Raw genomic sequence first — 14,644 nt, 5'->3', positions numbered from 1 at the left:
CAGGGGGTGTCCCCGCGGGGGGTGGGCTCCGAGGCCGGGGGGCTGAGGGGGCGAGGGGGGGTGTCCCCGCGGGGGAGGGGGGGTCCAAGGCCGGGGGGCTGAGGGGGCGAGGGGGGGTGTCCCCGCGGGGGAGGGGGGATCCGAGGCCGGGGGGGTGAGTGAGCGATGAGGGGGGTTCGGACGGCGGAGGGGGGACCTGAGGGGACGCTGCAGGGGGTGTCCCCGCGGGGGAGGGGGTTCCGAGGGCGGGGGGGTGAGGGGGCGATGGGGGGGGTGTCCCCGCGGGGGAGGGGGGGTCCGAGGCCGGGGGGGGTGAGGGGGCGATGGGGGGGGGGGGTTCCGAGGGCGGGCCGGGCGCTGCGGGGGCAGGTCCCCTCACGGGGCTCCGGGGCCGGCGCGGCAGCCGCGCTTCGCCGCGCGGGCGCTAGGGGTCCCCCGTCCATCCTGCGCGGGGCCCGCCAAGCGCCTCCCCCGGAAGCGGCGGGGGGGGGGTTGGGGGGGCAGCCCGGCGAGGGGCCGGCGGAGCTGAGCCGGGTGAGCGGCGGCGGCGGCGGCGGCAGCAAGATGGCGGCCAAGTCGGACGGCGGCGGGGGCGCGGGGGTCGGCTTCGCCCAGCTGCACAACCTGGACGAGGCGGCGGCGGCGGCGGCCGCGGCGGGGGGCTCCGGCGGCGAGGGGGCGGCCGAGCAGGGCGGCAGCAGCTCCCTGCACATCTGCCACTGCTGCAACACCTCGTCGTGCTACTGGGGCTGCCGGAGCGCCTGCCTGCGGAACCTGCTGGGGCGGGCGGGGGGCCGGGCCGGCGGCGGCGGCGGCGGCGGGGGCACGGACCCGCTGGCCCCGGGCTCCTCCTCCGAGGGGCCGCCGCACTCCCCGGGGGGGCCGGGCGGCGAGCGGCCGTGGCTGGACTGCCTGTGGATCGTGCTGGCGCTGCTGGTGCTGCTGGGGGACGTGGGCACGGACCTGTGGCTGGCGCTGCACCACTACGGGCGGCGGGACTACTTGTGGTGCGGCCTGACCCTGGCCTTCGTGCTGCTGCCCTCCGTGCTGGTGCAGATCCTCAGCTTCCGCTGGTTCGTGCAGGACTACACGGGCGGCGGGCTGGGCGCCGTGCAGGGCCTCACCAGCCGCGGGCCGCCCATGATGGGGGCCGTGGGGCGCCGGCCGGGGGTCCCCGGCACCCCCACGCCGGCGGCCCAGCGCCTCTGCAGGATCTCCCTCTGGGTCTGGCAGGCCGTCATCCACCTGCTGCAGATGGGACAGGTCTGGAGGTAAGGGGGGCGCCCCTTGGACACCCCCACCCCAACGGACGCTGGGGGGAAGGGTTCGATGAGGGGCCACCCCCGAGGTGCACGCTGTGGGGGAGGGCGTGAGGACGAGGGCTGTCACCCCACATGTCCTGCGGGGGGAAGGGCTGGAGGAGAAAGGGCTGTCACCCCCCACATGTCCTGCGGGGTGTCAGGGCTTGAGGAGAAAGCGCTGTCACCCCCCACATGTCCTGTGGGGGGAAGGGCTGGAGGAGAAAGGGCTGTCACCCCCCACATGTCCTGCGGGGTGTCAGGGCTTGAGGAGAAAGCGCTGTCACCCCCCACATGTCCTGTGGGGGGAAGGGCTGGAGGAGAAAGGGCTGTCACCCCCCACATGTCCTGCGGGGGGGGGAGGGCTGGAGGAGAAAGGGCTGTCACCCCCCACATGTCCTGCGGGGGGAAGGGCTGGAGGGGAGAGGGCTGTCACCCCCCACATGTCCTGCAGGGGGAAGGGCTGGAGGGGAGAGGGCTGTCACCCCCCACATGTCCTGCGGGCGGAAGGGCTGGAGGAGAAAGGGCTGTCACCCCCCACATGTCCTGCGGGGTGTCAGGGCTTGAGGAGAAAGCGCTGTCACCCCCCCACATGTCCTGCGGGGTGTCAGGGCTTGAGGAGAAAGCGCTGTCACCCCCCACATGTCCTGTGGGGGGAAGGGCTGGAGGAGAAAGGGCTGTCACCCCCCACATGTCCTGTGGGGGGAAGGGCTGGAGGAGAAAGGGCTGTCACCCCCCACATGTCCTGCGGGGGGAAGGGCTGGAGGAGAAAGGGCTGTCACCCCCCACATGTCCTGTGGGGGGAAGGGCTTGAGGAGAAGGGGGGATGGGCTTGAGGAGAAACCGGGTCACCCCCCCACATTGCTGGTGACAGGGTTTGAGGACATGAGGGCCATTCTCTGATGCACGCTGGAGGAGAAGGGAGAATCAGTCCCCCCAGACATACTAGGTGTAGGGGGTAGGCCTTGGAAAGAGGAGTCACCCCTACCCATGCACACAAGGGGACCAGTAGGGAATGGGCCTGGGAGGAGATGCGGTAGGTGCCAGCCCCACATCACAGTGAGAATTAGGGGGTGGGAGAGCTCTAGAGCCCAGGTCTCCCTGCAGGGTGGGCAGAGAGGGGATGATGTGGGGTGGAGGTCATTCCCACATAGGCAAAGCGCTGTTGTATGGGTCTGTAGGTCTAGAGGAGGAGGAATAGCTCCTCTGTCTGAGGGGAATGTTCCATGGCATATGGCTGGGGTTAGGCAGTGAAACTGGTTAGTGCCCACCAAGGTGAGCTCAAGGTATGGAGAGAAGGGGAGGACATAGAGTTAGAATGGATGAATGTGTTGTAGATAGGGATTAGCTCATCTCTACCCCTGTAAGAACTTCTGGTTATGGATCTGGGCTTGAGGGGAAACGTATTTTTAGATCCTTACGTGTGTTCAGGGTGAGTTCTAGGATAGAGGTCTGCACGTAACAGACAGAGGGGAAGATACGCTCCCTACCTGTCTGCCCAAGGAAGAGAGAAAACTGTAGTGAGATGTCCTGGATGAACCTTTGGTAATAGGAGAGAAACCCCTTCAGCAGGTGGTGGGCAACTGGGGCTTGTTTTTAGGTCTTTGGTGGAATGGACTGGAGGTTAAAGATGGGGTTTGTTCCCTAGAGAGAGAGCATGAGGGAGTGGGGTGGCCTTCTGTGGGAAGGTAGAAAGAACTGTTCAAGGGAAGGATTTGCATGGTAGGGGAAGGAAGTAATTTCTGAGGGTGGAATGGAGGGAACTGTGTTGGGGATGAAATCTCTAGGGTGACTTTGGAGGTAAGCATACCTCTGGTAGAGATTTGGTAGGGACCATGAATTCATTCCCTAAAATGAGCCTGTAAGGATGAACTCCACTGAGTTGAGATTCTGGGAAGAGAGGCGATCTAAGGATAATCCTACAGAGCTAATTGGGCTCTAGGGTCCTCTAGGACAACTCTGTGCATGGAAAGAGGAGACTCCAGAAGTGAGGTTGGATGGTGAGAGTTGAGATGGGCGGTAACATCCCGCACACAGTACTTGGGGAGGGGATTTGGAGGAGAGGGGGTGGTTGATAGGGCAAACAAATGGATTAATCTGGTTCACTTCCAAATGTTCTCCAGGAGAGGAGGCTAGATATATGGGAGCAATCCACAAAGAGATGTTTTGTATGATGAGGCATGGGACTCAAAGGGCTAGTTCCTGACAGGGTTAATTTTATCCCTGCATGAAAATCTCCAAAATAAATCCTGGGTGTAAGACACCAAATGGATTTTAGAGGATTGCATTTTTGTAGGGGTGGCTGATTGGAGGATGCAGCAAGGGCTTGTGAGAAGTAAGGAAACCACTTCATGGATGGTAAGGTAACTGAAGGGGTTAACTTTGCTGGCAAATGACATTTTTGATAAAGTGGCTGAAGTTAAGATGGAGACAGCAGATTTGAGGGAGGGGAAGAGGGGGCTTGATGCTGCTTCTTAGCGCAAGGCTGTTGAGGTAAAATGGAGATAGCACAGCAAAGATTTTTTGAGCAGGGGACAGAGGAAATATGTGGGAAGGTTGCATGGAATTGCTACCTATGAAATAAGCTGGTGAAATCATGCAGTGCAACAGAAAACCCATTTGTTGGCTGCTTCAATGTCATTTGTACTTATTTAAGACAAATTTCTTCTCCTTTTATTGATGTGGATCGTTCTGAAGCCAGCTCTAGAGTGTGTGGTTGTGGAATGTGTTAGAGAGGATGAAGAATCAGCTCACAAACGTTTCTTTCTTCTGCTAGCCGTTATCCCCAAATGCTGATCACACCACCAGAAGCAACTTGGTGCAGATGCTTCTTTGGCACGTGGGGGGGTATCATCATGCAGCCAAACAAAATAAATGATTACATATTAATCCCTGTGCAAATCTGCATTGTCAAGAACAAAGTTACAACACGTGAGAGAACAATATGTGGAAGTGGGGAACCTTTGCTGTTTGCATGCTCTAGTTGTGAATGGCAGAGATGATGTGTGTGTTTTGTATGAAAAAAGAGGCTTAAGTTGCCCAGACTTCGAGCTGACTCTTCACTGCAGAGGAGGATTTCAGTGCTGGGAAGGTGCAGGTCTGGCACTGCTGACACAGGGAATGAGAAGGGGCTCTCCAAACCAAGTCACATGAACTGAAATGAGAGATCTCCTTGTGATTCCTGACATTCAGATTTTGCTAAGCAGGGCGGTTGGAGTGAAGCTGGATCGCCACATCCCTTTCAAGAAAGCAGAGATAGCTACAACTGAAGGAATTTGTGGACTAACCATTGTGACTGTTTTGAGGGTGTTTTTTATGCCTCTGCTATGGCTGTTGCGACTGTCATGAAAATTAATCTTGAATGCAGTGGTAGGACTAATACTGGAAAACACTATTTTAACAGTATTTGCCTGCAGCGAAGTCGTTTCTTGCTGGTAAGACATTTATATTAAGTGATGGAAGGGGACAACTTTGAGCAATGTATGATGAGCGTGGGATGCGCCAGGCTTAGGCTGCTTTACAAAAATGGATATGAACTGTACAAATAGGTAGTAAGATCAAAATTATATGTTGTGCAGAAACTGTTTACCTACAGCTGGAGCCAAAGTTCTGGATAGGTGGAATAGGACTGAATTGTATATAGAGATCCTGTTCTGCTTTTCCCATGGCTTTCTTGGTTAATGTCAGCTTTGTATTTAATGTTTGGGGCTCAAACATGGTTTGCCCTCCTGTGGGAGCTTACTTTTCTAAACATTGGTGAAACTTGCAAATAAAAAGTTTCAATGCTAAAATTCCTACAGCAGGAATATATGCTTCTGTTAGCATTAACACATTGGTTTTTGGGGCAGGCATTAGTGAAGTAATATCTCCATCGTGTCTTGGGATCATGTAAGCAGTATCTAGTAGTTCTAGTACAAATGCGTGACGTGTGGGGGTTTTGAATTTTGTCCCTTATATTTGTACAAGTACAAAAATACCAATCACATACAGAGTTTAGGCTTTTCCAAGAGTGCTAGGTTAATTAAAGTATTGATGAAGATGGACTAATTTGTATTTCCAGGTTCACTGAGTTAGTTTATTGCAAATATTTTTATTTTCCCAATCATTGCATGTGCGGTATGGTTTTATGCTTGTATCACTAGAAATGTACTCATCTATTTCTACCCTACTTTGATAGTCTACAATTATTACTTTTCATCTTAATTTCTTAGGTAGTCTTGACCAGACTAGACCATTTCAGCCGAACTGTCAAAGTAAAGGATCTCAGTCATACATAGTATGCTCTCTTTTGCCTCAGCACAACAAAACGACAAAAGAGTTATTCACTGAAGATGAAGGTTGCAGAGCTGTAATATACTGCTGAAATATACTGTAGGCAGCTTTGCCTTTTCAGCAACCTTTCCAGGGTTGTTGCTTTCACTGAAGTAATTTGTCTTTGTAAATTCAGGATGAATGTTTTAACTTAAAAGGTTTGGTGTCTGGGCTAATTAGCTGTTTTAGAATAACCAACAATATCATTTTTGTATCTGTAACTCTTTCTAATCACACTTGCAAGTAGGTTACTGGGTCGTGATTGCATTCCTTAAAATATACAAGGTTTAGAGTGTAAATTGTGTTACTTCATGTAGCATCGTACTGTTAGGTTAGATCTAGGAATGTACCACTAAAAGCCTATGGAGTAACACTTACCTAAGACTGGTGGATCTAAAATGAAAGTTGATCAGTTGAAAATCCTATTCTGTTGTACAGTAACGTTCCTGAGATCCATGTTATACGTCCAAACCAGTTTTTAACAGCAACCATAAATGTATGTGTTAGGAAGAAAACCAGTGTAAGAAAACCTTGTTGTCCTGTTTCCCTTGATATTAATTATGTAGACTCTTCCTGTATTATGTACTCCCTACAATCAAGATAAAGACTTGGCTGTTTTCATCACTAGTTGATGTACCAAATGTAGAAAATGCCCATATTTTGAAGAATGTTTTGTGGGATATGGAAATATAATTATTATTTGCATAGGTTTTCAGACTAGTCTATCAAAGAGCTACACATGTGCTCCAACAGTTGGTTTAAATGAAATATTTGCTGTTAATTTGCATATAGTAAATGAAGATTGTTTTAGTTACATAGGAGAATTTTGCTCTAGAGTAAATAGTGAAACTTAAACATTCACCATAGTCAAGATAATTTAGAAATATATCTCATCCAGTGTACATCAGCAGCACCAGTACTTTTAGACCATGCCTATGTAGTTTAAGATTGGAAATGCCTATCTGTCAAACAACTGGGTAGCTGGAAGTACCCATCCATGAATCTTTTCAGACTCTTCTGTCTTGGGCACTCAGATTTCTAGACACTTTCTGTGTATTTGCTGTCTTTTCTGGCTGACTTAAATATTTTGCTACTTTTTTGGTTAGTTTGTCTGGCAGCAGAGTTCTCCCTCTTTAGGAATAAACTGTGAAACCTTGGCTGTTGCACAGAGTTCTGTCAGGCTCTGAAATACCTGACAAAAGGAGGAAGCATTAGGGTAAATGACAGTGCTATGACAAGCAGAGCTGCACATAAAACCAAATATTGAGAATTTCTGTGTGTCCACTTCCCTGAAATTGCAAATTACCTCTGTGTGAGATTGCTCTGCAGAAGAGAATTATGAACACCTACGTTGAAGACATCACTGTATGGAATCTGTCACCTTAAGGAATCTCTGGCTGCAGAACTCAGTCACATTGGTTGAACAGCGTAGAGGGCATCTCAGCTTAAAAACAGGACTAATCACCTGAGCAAAAGTAGATTCTCCATTGGCTGTGAGCTGGCAGTGAGCTTTACTGCCTTGTTGTGGGTTACCCACTAGAGGGGGGTCAAATCACAGATGCTGAAGCAGATCTTATGATGTCCTAGCCTTTGGAGAGAAGTTTTTCCTAACCATTTCAGAGGGTGGCTTGTATGTCTGCGATGCGTTCTGGATTATCCTCCCTCCCACACAGCCATATAGCATCTCTTTGGCAGCACTGTAATTTGCATCTGTGGAAAAACAGCACTGGTGGGATGGACAGAAGTGGGGAGATATTCATTGTAGTTATAAAACCAACAAGAAGTCCTGTGGCCCCTTATAGACTGACAGATATTTTTGGAGTGTAAGCTTTCATGGGCAAAGATCAGGCAAAGCAGGTCTTTGCCCACGAAAACTTATGCTCCAAAAATATCAGTTAGTCTATAAGGTGCCGCAGGACTTCTTGTTGTTTTTGAAGATACAGACTTACTCGGCTACCTCTCTGATAATTGTAGCTATAATTTCTCTTAATGTGGTTTGGGAGTCAGAGAGTTAATAGGGCCAGAGCCTTGTCACCAGCAAGTGCTCCTTGGTTTGCAGGTGTTTCATGGACCATCATTTAGGAACTTGTGCACTAAACACTTATGCTGGAGTTCGTAAAGGTCTCTGCTGTGACTTAACTCTGTTCTCCTTAAGTCACCAGTAAAAGCTGTGGATGTTAGTGGAAACAGAGATAGGGCAGTGCTGTGTGAGTGCCTTTGGAGAACACCCCCTAAATATTTGTAAGAATTGGTTGGAAATCTTACACACTGGCTCCTGCAGAGGAAGCTTCTCATGGACCACGTCACTTACGTCAAATACCACTTAACTATGCAAAGCATTTTAAACATTTACGTGTTTTAGTTGCTCAGGTTTCACTCTTGAGTCAACTATATATAAGTTTTTCAAGGTAACCAAGATGTATGTTTCTTGTGTAAATATAAAGTAGTCCTTGTGTGGGGGGGTTGTTAAGGAGTGTGAGAGGAGGCTTTTGAGAATTCTTTGTACATCATAAAAAGCACAAATAAAGCTCATATTTCCCTTCTTTTCATATCGCCTTTAAATTGGTTCTTGGTTGCATTAGGTGTCTTGCGTTCCTTTACATTTTTGCCTTGGTCTTTCTGCATATTCAGCCTAACAGTTAGTACAGACTCACCTTCAGTGGCAGTCTAAATGAAGTAATGTGTGATAGAATTGATGATGATAAAATATCTTGTTGGCGGAGAGTGACCTTGTTTAAAAAAAAAAAAGCCACATGTTGTTGTCTTGAACCTCTCATAAAGAAAAGATGGAAATTAAAACAGAAGCATAGAGCATTGCACTGGGCAAGATGGTGGGCATAGCACAGAGAAATCCAAATCTCTCAAATACCTTATTTTTCCTCTTAAACGCTTGCCTTATTTTCCTTGAATCCTGACTTGATTTTTAGCATCTACTGTCTTGAGGAATAATAGCGGTAGAAACCAAATCTTTATACCGTTTGAAAGCTTTCAGATGATGTGTTACTCTAACTAGCAGCTCCTTAGATAGCAAAGCAAAGATCGTGCTTGAATTAAAGGAGAAGGTGGTGGAAGTACTATATGTAGAATAGTGACTTTTAGGCTGTGTCTACACGTGCCCCAAACTTCGAAATGGCCATGCAAATGGCCATTTTGAAGTTTACTAATGAAGCGCTGAAATGCATATTCAGCGCTTCATTAGCATGCGGGCGGCAGCGGCGCTTCGAAATTGACGAGCCTTGCCGCCGCGCGGCGCGTCCAGACGGGGCTCCTTTTCGAAAGCACGCCACCTACTTCGAAGTCCCCTTATTCCCGTGAGCTCATGGGAATAAGGGGACTTCGAAGAAGGTGGCGTCCTTTCGAAAAGGAGCCCCGTCTGGATGCGCCGCGCGGCGGCAAGGCTCGTCAATTTCGAAGCGCCGCTGCCGCCCGCATACTAATGAAGCGCTGAATATGCATTTCAGCGCTTCATTAGTAAACTTCGAAATGGCCATTTGCATGGCCATTTCGAAGTTTGGGGCACGTGTAGACGTAGCCTTAATGAACCATTGTCTAGTGATCTTCCATCAAGAATTTTTAAGCCCAGTACTAATTTTTTTCCCCCAAGACCAACAAATCCTTTCAAGCACTGCATTTTCACGTGTTTATTGCAAATATGCCCCTTGACTTGCATTTCCCCTCAGTGTTTTCTCATGTAGGGGTTGGAGGTTGGCTTGATTGTTTTGCTGCTGGGACTGGGTTCATTGAATACCTAAGATTTTTCTGCAGATTGAGTTGGTGCATAGGTTTGGGTTCTGTGTTTGAAAATGGCTTCTCTCTTGCTCTACTCTTTAAATAGGTATTTGTATAATTTTCAGTGCAGTAGTATCTGAATGCTTCACAATTGTTAATGGATTTTATGCTTCCGCTACCTTTGTGAGTAGGGAGGTATCTTTTGTAGCGGATGGGGAATTGAGACATTGGGTAGATTAAGTGTTGCTCCAGTGTTGTATGGGAAATAGGTGGTTCTCAGGAATTAAAGCTACATCTCCTGAATCCCAGTGTAGTGCCTTGTACACTAAAGACATCATTCCTGCTATTCTATAAGTATCTCCGCTCAAAGCATTTCTGCACTGATGAAATTTGCCATAAAAATTCATACCAGTTTATCAGAACCAGTAGTAAAACAGTGAGGAGCTGCAGGATAGGCAAGGACTCTGGAACTAGCTGTACCACTCCTTTTAGTTAAACCTGTAGAAAAGCAAGTCTAATCAAAACCTTGGTGAAATCAGGGCTGCCTGCCAGCATCTTGTCTGTGCTGTTACTTCCTCCAAGTCAGCTAAACTGTTACAAGAACTAGTGGCAATTTGTCAGTTTTTCCCCTCTAGTGCAATGGTGGCATCAGCTTTAGAAGGTTTGGCCTGTTTGCCCTCACACCTAGATGACGAAAGCTGGGGTTTTCCAGAGTCTACTGCCAAATCATTTAACAGTCTCCTTGGAGTTAATGGGGAGAGAGTTCTTAGGCTAGCTAGAGGTGGAAAGTTGAACTTTCCTGCCATGTGCAGGACAGTGAAAGACTGAGCTAATTTGTACTTTTTAAAACTGTGTAAGGTGCTCAGAGATTGGGAATGGGTGATATAAAATTGGAGGTAAGTGCTTGAAGACAGGGTGCCTGAGTGCATGCAGATATGTATACATAGGAGTTCGTATTGTGGGTCCCCTTTCCTAACTGATGCATGCAGGATTCACTAATGCAGATCCCTAAAAGTATGGGAGTGACAGATGTCCTAAATGAACTTAATATGCATACATTGTGTGGGAAAACTTGTGCTCTGTGGTTCTTCTGTTACTTCCCTTCTGGTTGGAAGTGTAGGAATATTTTGTCCTTTTGAAGTAGATTCCTAACTACATCTGTGAAGAAATTTGTAGTAGTGCTGGCAATGTATTTTGCATGACATGCCAGACTCAATACGCAGCAGTAAAACATCTCAGGAATGGTATGAGGTTGGGATTGGAATTTATCCCAGTTATGTCAAAGCCAGCAAAAAGAGCAACAGAGGCTGATACTGCTGAAGTAAAAAGTGTTGTAAGCAGAAGGCATTTAAAATATGAACAATCTGGTGTAAAATGAGTAGTGGGAGGTGTTCCAAAAATAAGGAGAAAGTAGTTGAGAAACATGTTTTAGAAAATCCTGGCTCTTGAGTATTAGAGAATATTTCAGTTAGTTTTGTCAATATTTGCAAAAGAACTGTAAACTTCCACTAAAGATACTAAGTCTGAGATATGGAAAAGAGATTAAAGCAACTGGCACGGTTGAGGCATCCCATAAGTAAGTTTCCCATTTACCTTTGTGCCAGGGAGAAATTTGCTTATACTCAGAACAGTGGCTGACAGCATCGTTAAAGAAAGGAAGTATATAAACTATTTGTGAGAGCACTGGGCTAGGAATCAGGAACGCTGTGCTCTGTTCCAGCTTTTCCACTGACTTGCTATGTGACTTTGGGCAGGAGAATTATTTTCTGATTAATGCTCTGTAATTTTAATAAAATGATATATTTTTAGGTTGCTTTGCAAGAGGTGTTTGGGGAACAGAATTTGGACCTACACAGCTTCCTTTTCCAGTACTGCCTAACTTCAGTAATTCCAATGATCAAATGTCAGACTTTCAAATTTAGGCATACCCAATTATGACAGTGTATTTGCATGTACCTAATTTATACACATCTACGTGATTTGCACGGATAAGTAAAGTGCACATGTATGTGTGTGTGAATAAATTTGAATCTAGCCCATCCTCTGCATACCTGACCCTGAAGAAGAAAGAATTCATTGTTTTATAGTCAGTTCTGTTTTAAGGAGAATTTATGAAGTCAGCAGGGAGAGGTGGGAAAAGAGGGACTCTCGCTCAAACCAAAATCTAATGAACTGCCTGGATTTGCATTAACGCGTTATGCAACACAAAACTGTATCATAGCTCTGTGGTATTTTGAGGCCCTTTGTGGTCTGAACAAAGTGATAAAAGGGAACCTGCAATTACAATAATTCTCTGTAATTAAATATTTTGATTTTACTCTTTCCCTCTTAAAACATGCCCATGTAACTACTCACATTCATAAAGTGGCAGGATTATTTGTTTCCTCTTTTTGGCGGTCATCATAAATATACTTTTCCTTGGACATGTGGTTCATTTATTTCTTGCTGGAAGTGCTTGCCTAGTACAACTGCTTTGGAAAGTGGTGGACAGTAATCATTTCTCTGTGCATTTTAACTGTGCTGCCATTATCACTAGGCTGTGTGAATTTGCCATCTGGTGTAGAGTGGAGTGCTGTGTTGTGGATTGAATACTTTGAGTCCCTGCATGTAGGCTTGATACGATTTTGTCAGGTATCTCTTTAATTAATTTATCGTCCATACAGGGCTAGTCCTTGACGGCTGCAGCCATTTATTTATCCCCAGGCCATGTTCAGTGCAGGCAGGCAAGATCCCTGACTCCTGCCACGTAGACTTAGCATGTGTCTCTGAAGCAAAGTGATTTAGGAACAACAACCGCTATTGTGAAATAACTTCGTGAGCATCTATGCAACGCAACCACTATTTCAAAATAATTTTGAAATAATGGATAGCTTATTTTGAATTTGGTAAACCCCATTCCATGAGGAACAGGACTTATTTTGAAATAGATATGTCAGAATTGGGGCTATGTAGACAGGAAATAGGGGCTATTTTGAAATGAACTATACTGGAATAGCTTCTGAAATAGTAGTGCTATGTAGATATATTTTGGATTAGAGGTTTCCAAGGCCTGTAATCAGAAATAGGCTCTATTGTGTATGGATACTCAATTTTGGAATAAGTTTTGCTTATTTTGGGGCTTCCCCATAGTGTAAACGTGTTATTCTGGAATATCTTGTTTTGGAATGATAACTCTGGAATAGGCTATTCCAGAATAACTCTGTCGTGTAAGCGTAATCTTAGTTTGGGAATGAGGATAACAAAAGGACATTCTACATCTTAATTGAACAAAGCTTGATAGAGGTGTGGTGTTAGAGTAGGAATTATCTTCTTCCAAGGTCTGTTGTAAATTTGTTTAATGTACAAGTTCATTGAGACTCTATCTTAATTTATTCAATATTGTGTTTTGCTGTAAGTAGCAGACAGGCATCTATGAAAAAGTTAAAGGGATAGATATGCCGCTGATGTGAATTGACATAGGTCAGTTTAAGTCAACAGATAAATAAGTCAGTTTACACCCAGGAAGGATTTAACCCAAAATGTTTACTTATAGCATTGCTTTGTGGAGGGATGTTTTTTTCTTGGCAATTCAATCTTATTTTAGTCTGTTTTTGACACTCAGGTAGTGTACTAATGGGAATGTATATTTTTCGGTGTCAAGAGAAGGATTTCAGCTTATTCCAGAAAAAATCAAATGTGTTCTTTTCACAAATGAAACTAAATCTTTGACTCTGTCCGGTCTTATCACACTCCTTCTGTTCAAAACGCTCCCTTGAACAATAGACCACCCCTCCAGGAGTTTCTTACCGAGTTTACCACTTACTAAGGCACACCAGGGAAAAGTCCTAGTGACAAATACTCAGCTCTTTTTACTCTATTTCGTTTACACCAGCTGAGGATCTGACCTCAAGACAGTTGCAGCTGAGGCCAGGTCTACGCTATTGTCAGAAAGTTAATGTAAGGTATGCAACTCCGCTGTAATAGTTGCATAGCTGGAGCTGACATATAGTACACCGATTTTTTTTTTTTTCCCTGTCCATCCATACAACAGGAGGTCGATGGGAGAATATCTCCCATTGACAACCCTTACCCCTTGCGACAATGAGGAGTCCAAGCTCACCGGTAGAGCCCTGATGGTTCAATTGAGCGTGTCCCTCTAGGTGCACTAAATCAAACCCTGGAAGATTGACTGTGATCAATTTTATCTTCAGGTGAACATAGCCATCTTGCAAACACTGGTGAGGAAAACATTTTTACCCCAGTTTTGGTTTATTCTTTAGTTTAAAGAACAGTGTTTGTCTGACTTATGCTTTCTAATGTCTTATTGCAATCTGTTGTCTTTGCTTGGCTTTGACAAAAAATAGATGCATTCCACTCCTTATTTTACCCTTAAAAATATTTGGATCTGAATTTGTCTTACTGCTCGTGTGAGCATCAAGATGGCACCAGTATCGACCACCAAGCACTTTGTTGGGTGCACTATGTAAATTTTGTGTTTAAATTCAATATGTGATCGCAAGAAAAAGGCATCTTTCTATGTGTGCTCACCTCTGAAACCCTCCTGTTAGCTCAAATGTGCCTAACCTTCTGCACAGTTTCACTTTTCGGCTTATGCTGGTGGAAAATTGCTACTGTTCATAAACACAGATGTCATAACACAAGGGCCACATCCACACTAGCTCCCTCCTTTCGAAAGGGGCCTGGTAATGAGGGATTTTGGCAGATGCTGATGAGGTGCCGCCATGAATATGCAGTGCCTCATTAGCATAATGGCAGACACAGGCGATTTGAAAGCACCGCTCTTGAAACGCACGCCACCCGTGGCAGACGAGGGCCTTTTGAAAGGACTCCCAGGCTTCAAAAGCCCCTTCTTCCCAAAACCAAAAGGGAGGAAGGGGCTTTTGAAATTCAGGTCCTTTAGAAAGGCTCTTGTGTACACAGGCGGTGTGCATTTCGAAAGCAGCACTTTCAAATTGCGTGCGGCTTCCATTATGCTGATGAGGCATTGCATATTCATGGAGAGCCTCATTAGCATCTGCCGAAATCCCTCATTACCATGCCCCTTCCGAAAGGAGGGGGTTAGTGTAGACGTGGCCTAGATGTTTTCCTCTTTTAGAGAGTTCAACTGAGTAGGACTGAAGGAAGGGAAAGGGTAGCAGTGGAAGTAAGGTGAAATGGATGCAGAGGGTTTTCTGGAGAGAAACTGACAAGGCTATTAGGAAATATACTTTTCATTACTTCACTGTTTTGACCTAAGATTCTAGATGACAGGACTGATTAGATCCATGGGAAAGCATTTTTTTGTAACCACGGCTGTCTGGTTTTTG

The 14,644-nt window shown here is 46.4% G+C and overlaps 1 protein-coding gene across 1 annotated transcript in view; it reads left to right on the top strand.

The window, feature by feature from the left end:
* The first annotated feature begins 564 nt into the window (after window positions 1-564).
* The window catches only part of XKR6 (XK related 6), a 311,536-nt gene continuing 297,456 nt past the window's right edge, over window positions 565-14,644 (top strand). Inside the window, exon 1 of the mRNA XM_074991484.1 lies at window positions 565-1,271. Coding sequence (XP_074847585.1) covers window positions 565-1,271 — 707 coding nt within the window. The remainder of the gene's footprint in view (window positions 1,272-14,644) is intronic.

Source organism: Carettochelys insculpta, chromosome 3, assembly GCF_033958435.1.
Source record: "Carettochelys insculpta isolate YL-2023 chromosome 3, ASM3395843v1, whole genome shotgun sequence".
NCBI lineage: Eukaryota > Metazoa > Chordata > Testudines > Carettochelyidae > Carettochelys > Carettochelys insculpta.
This window is presented reverse-complemented; position numbering and strand designations above follow the sequence as displayed.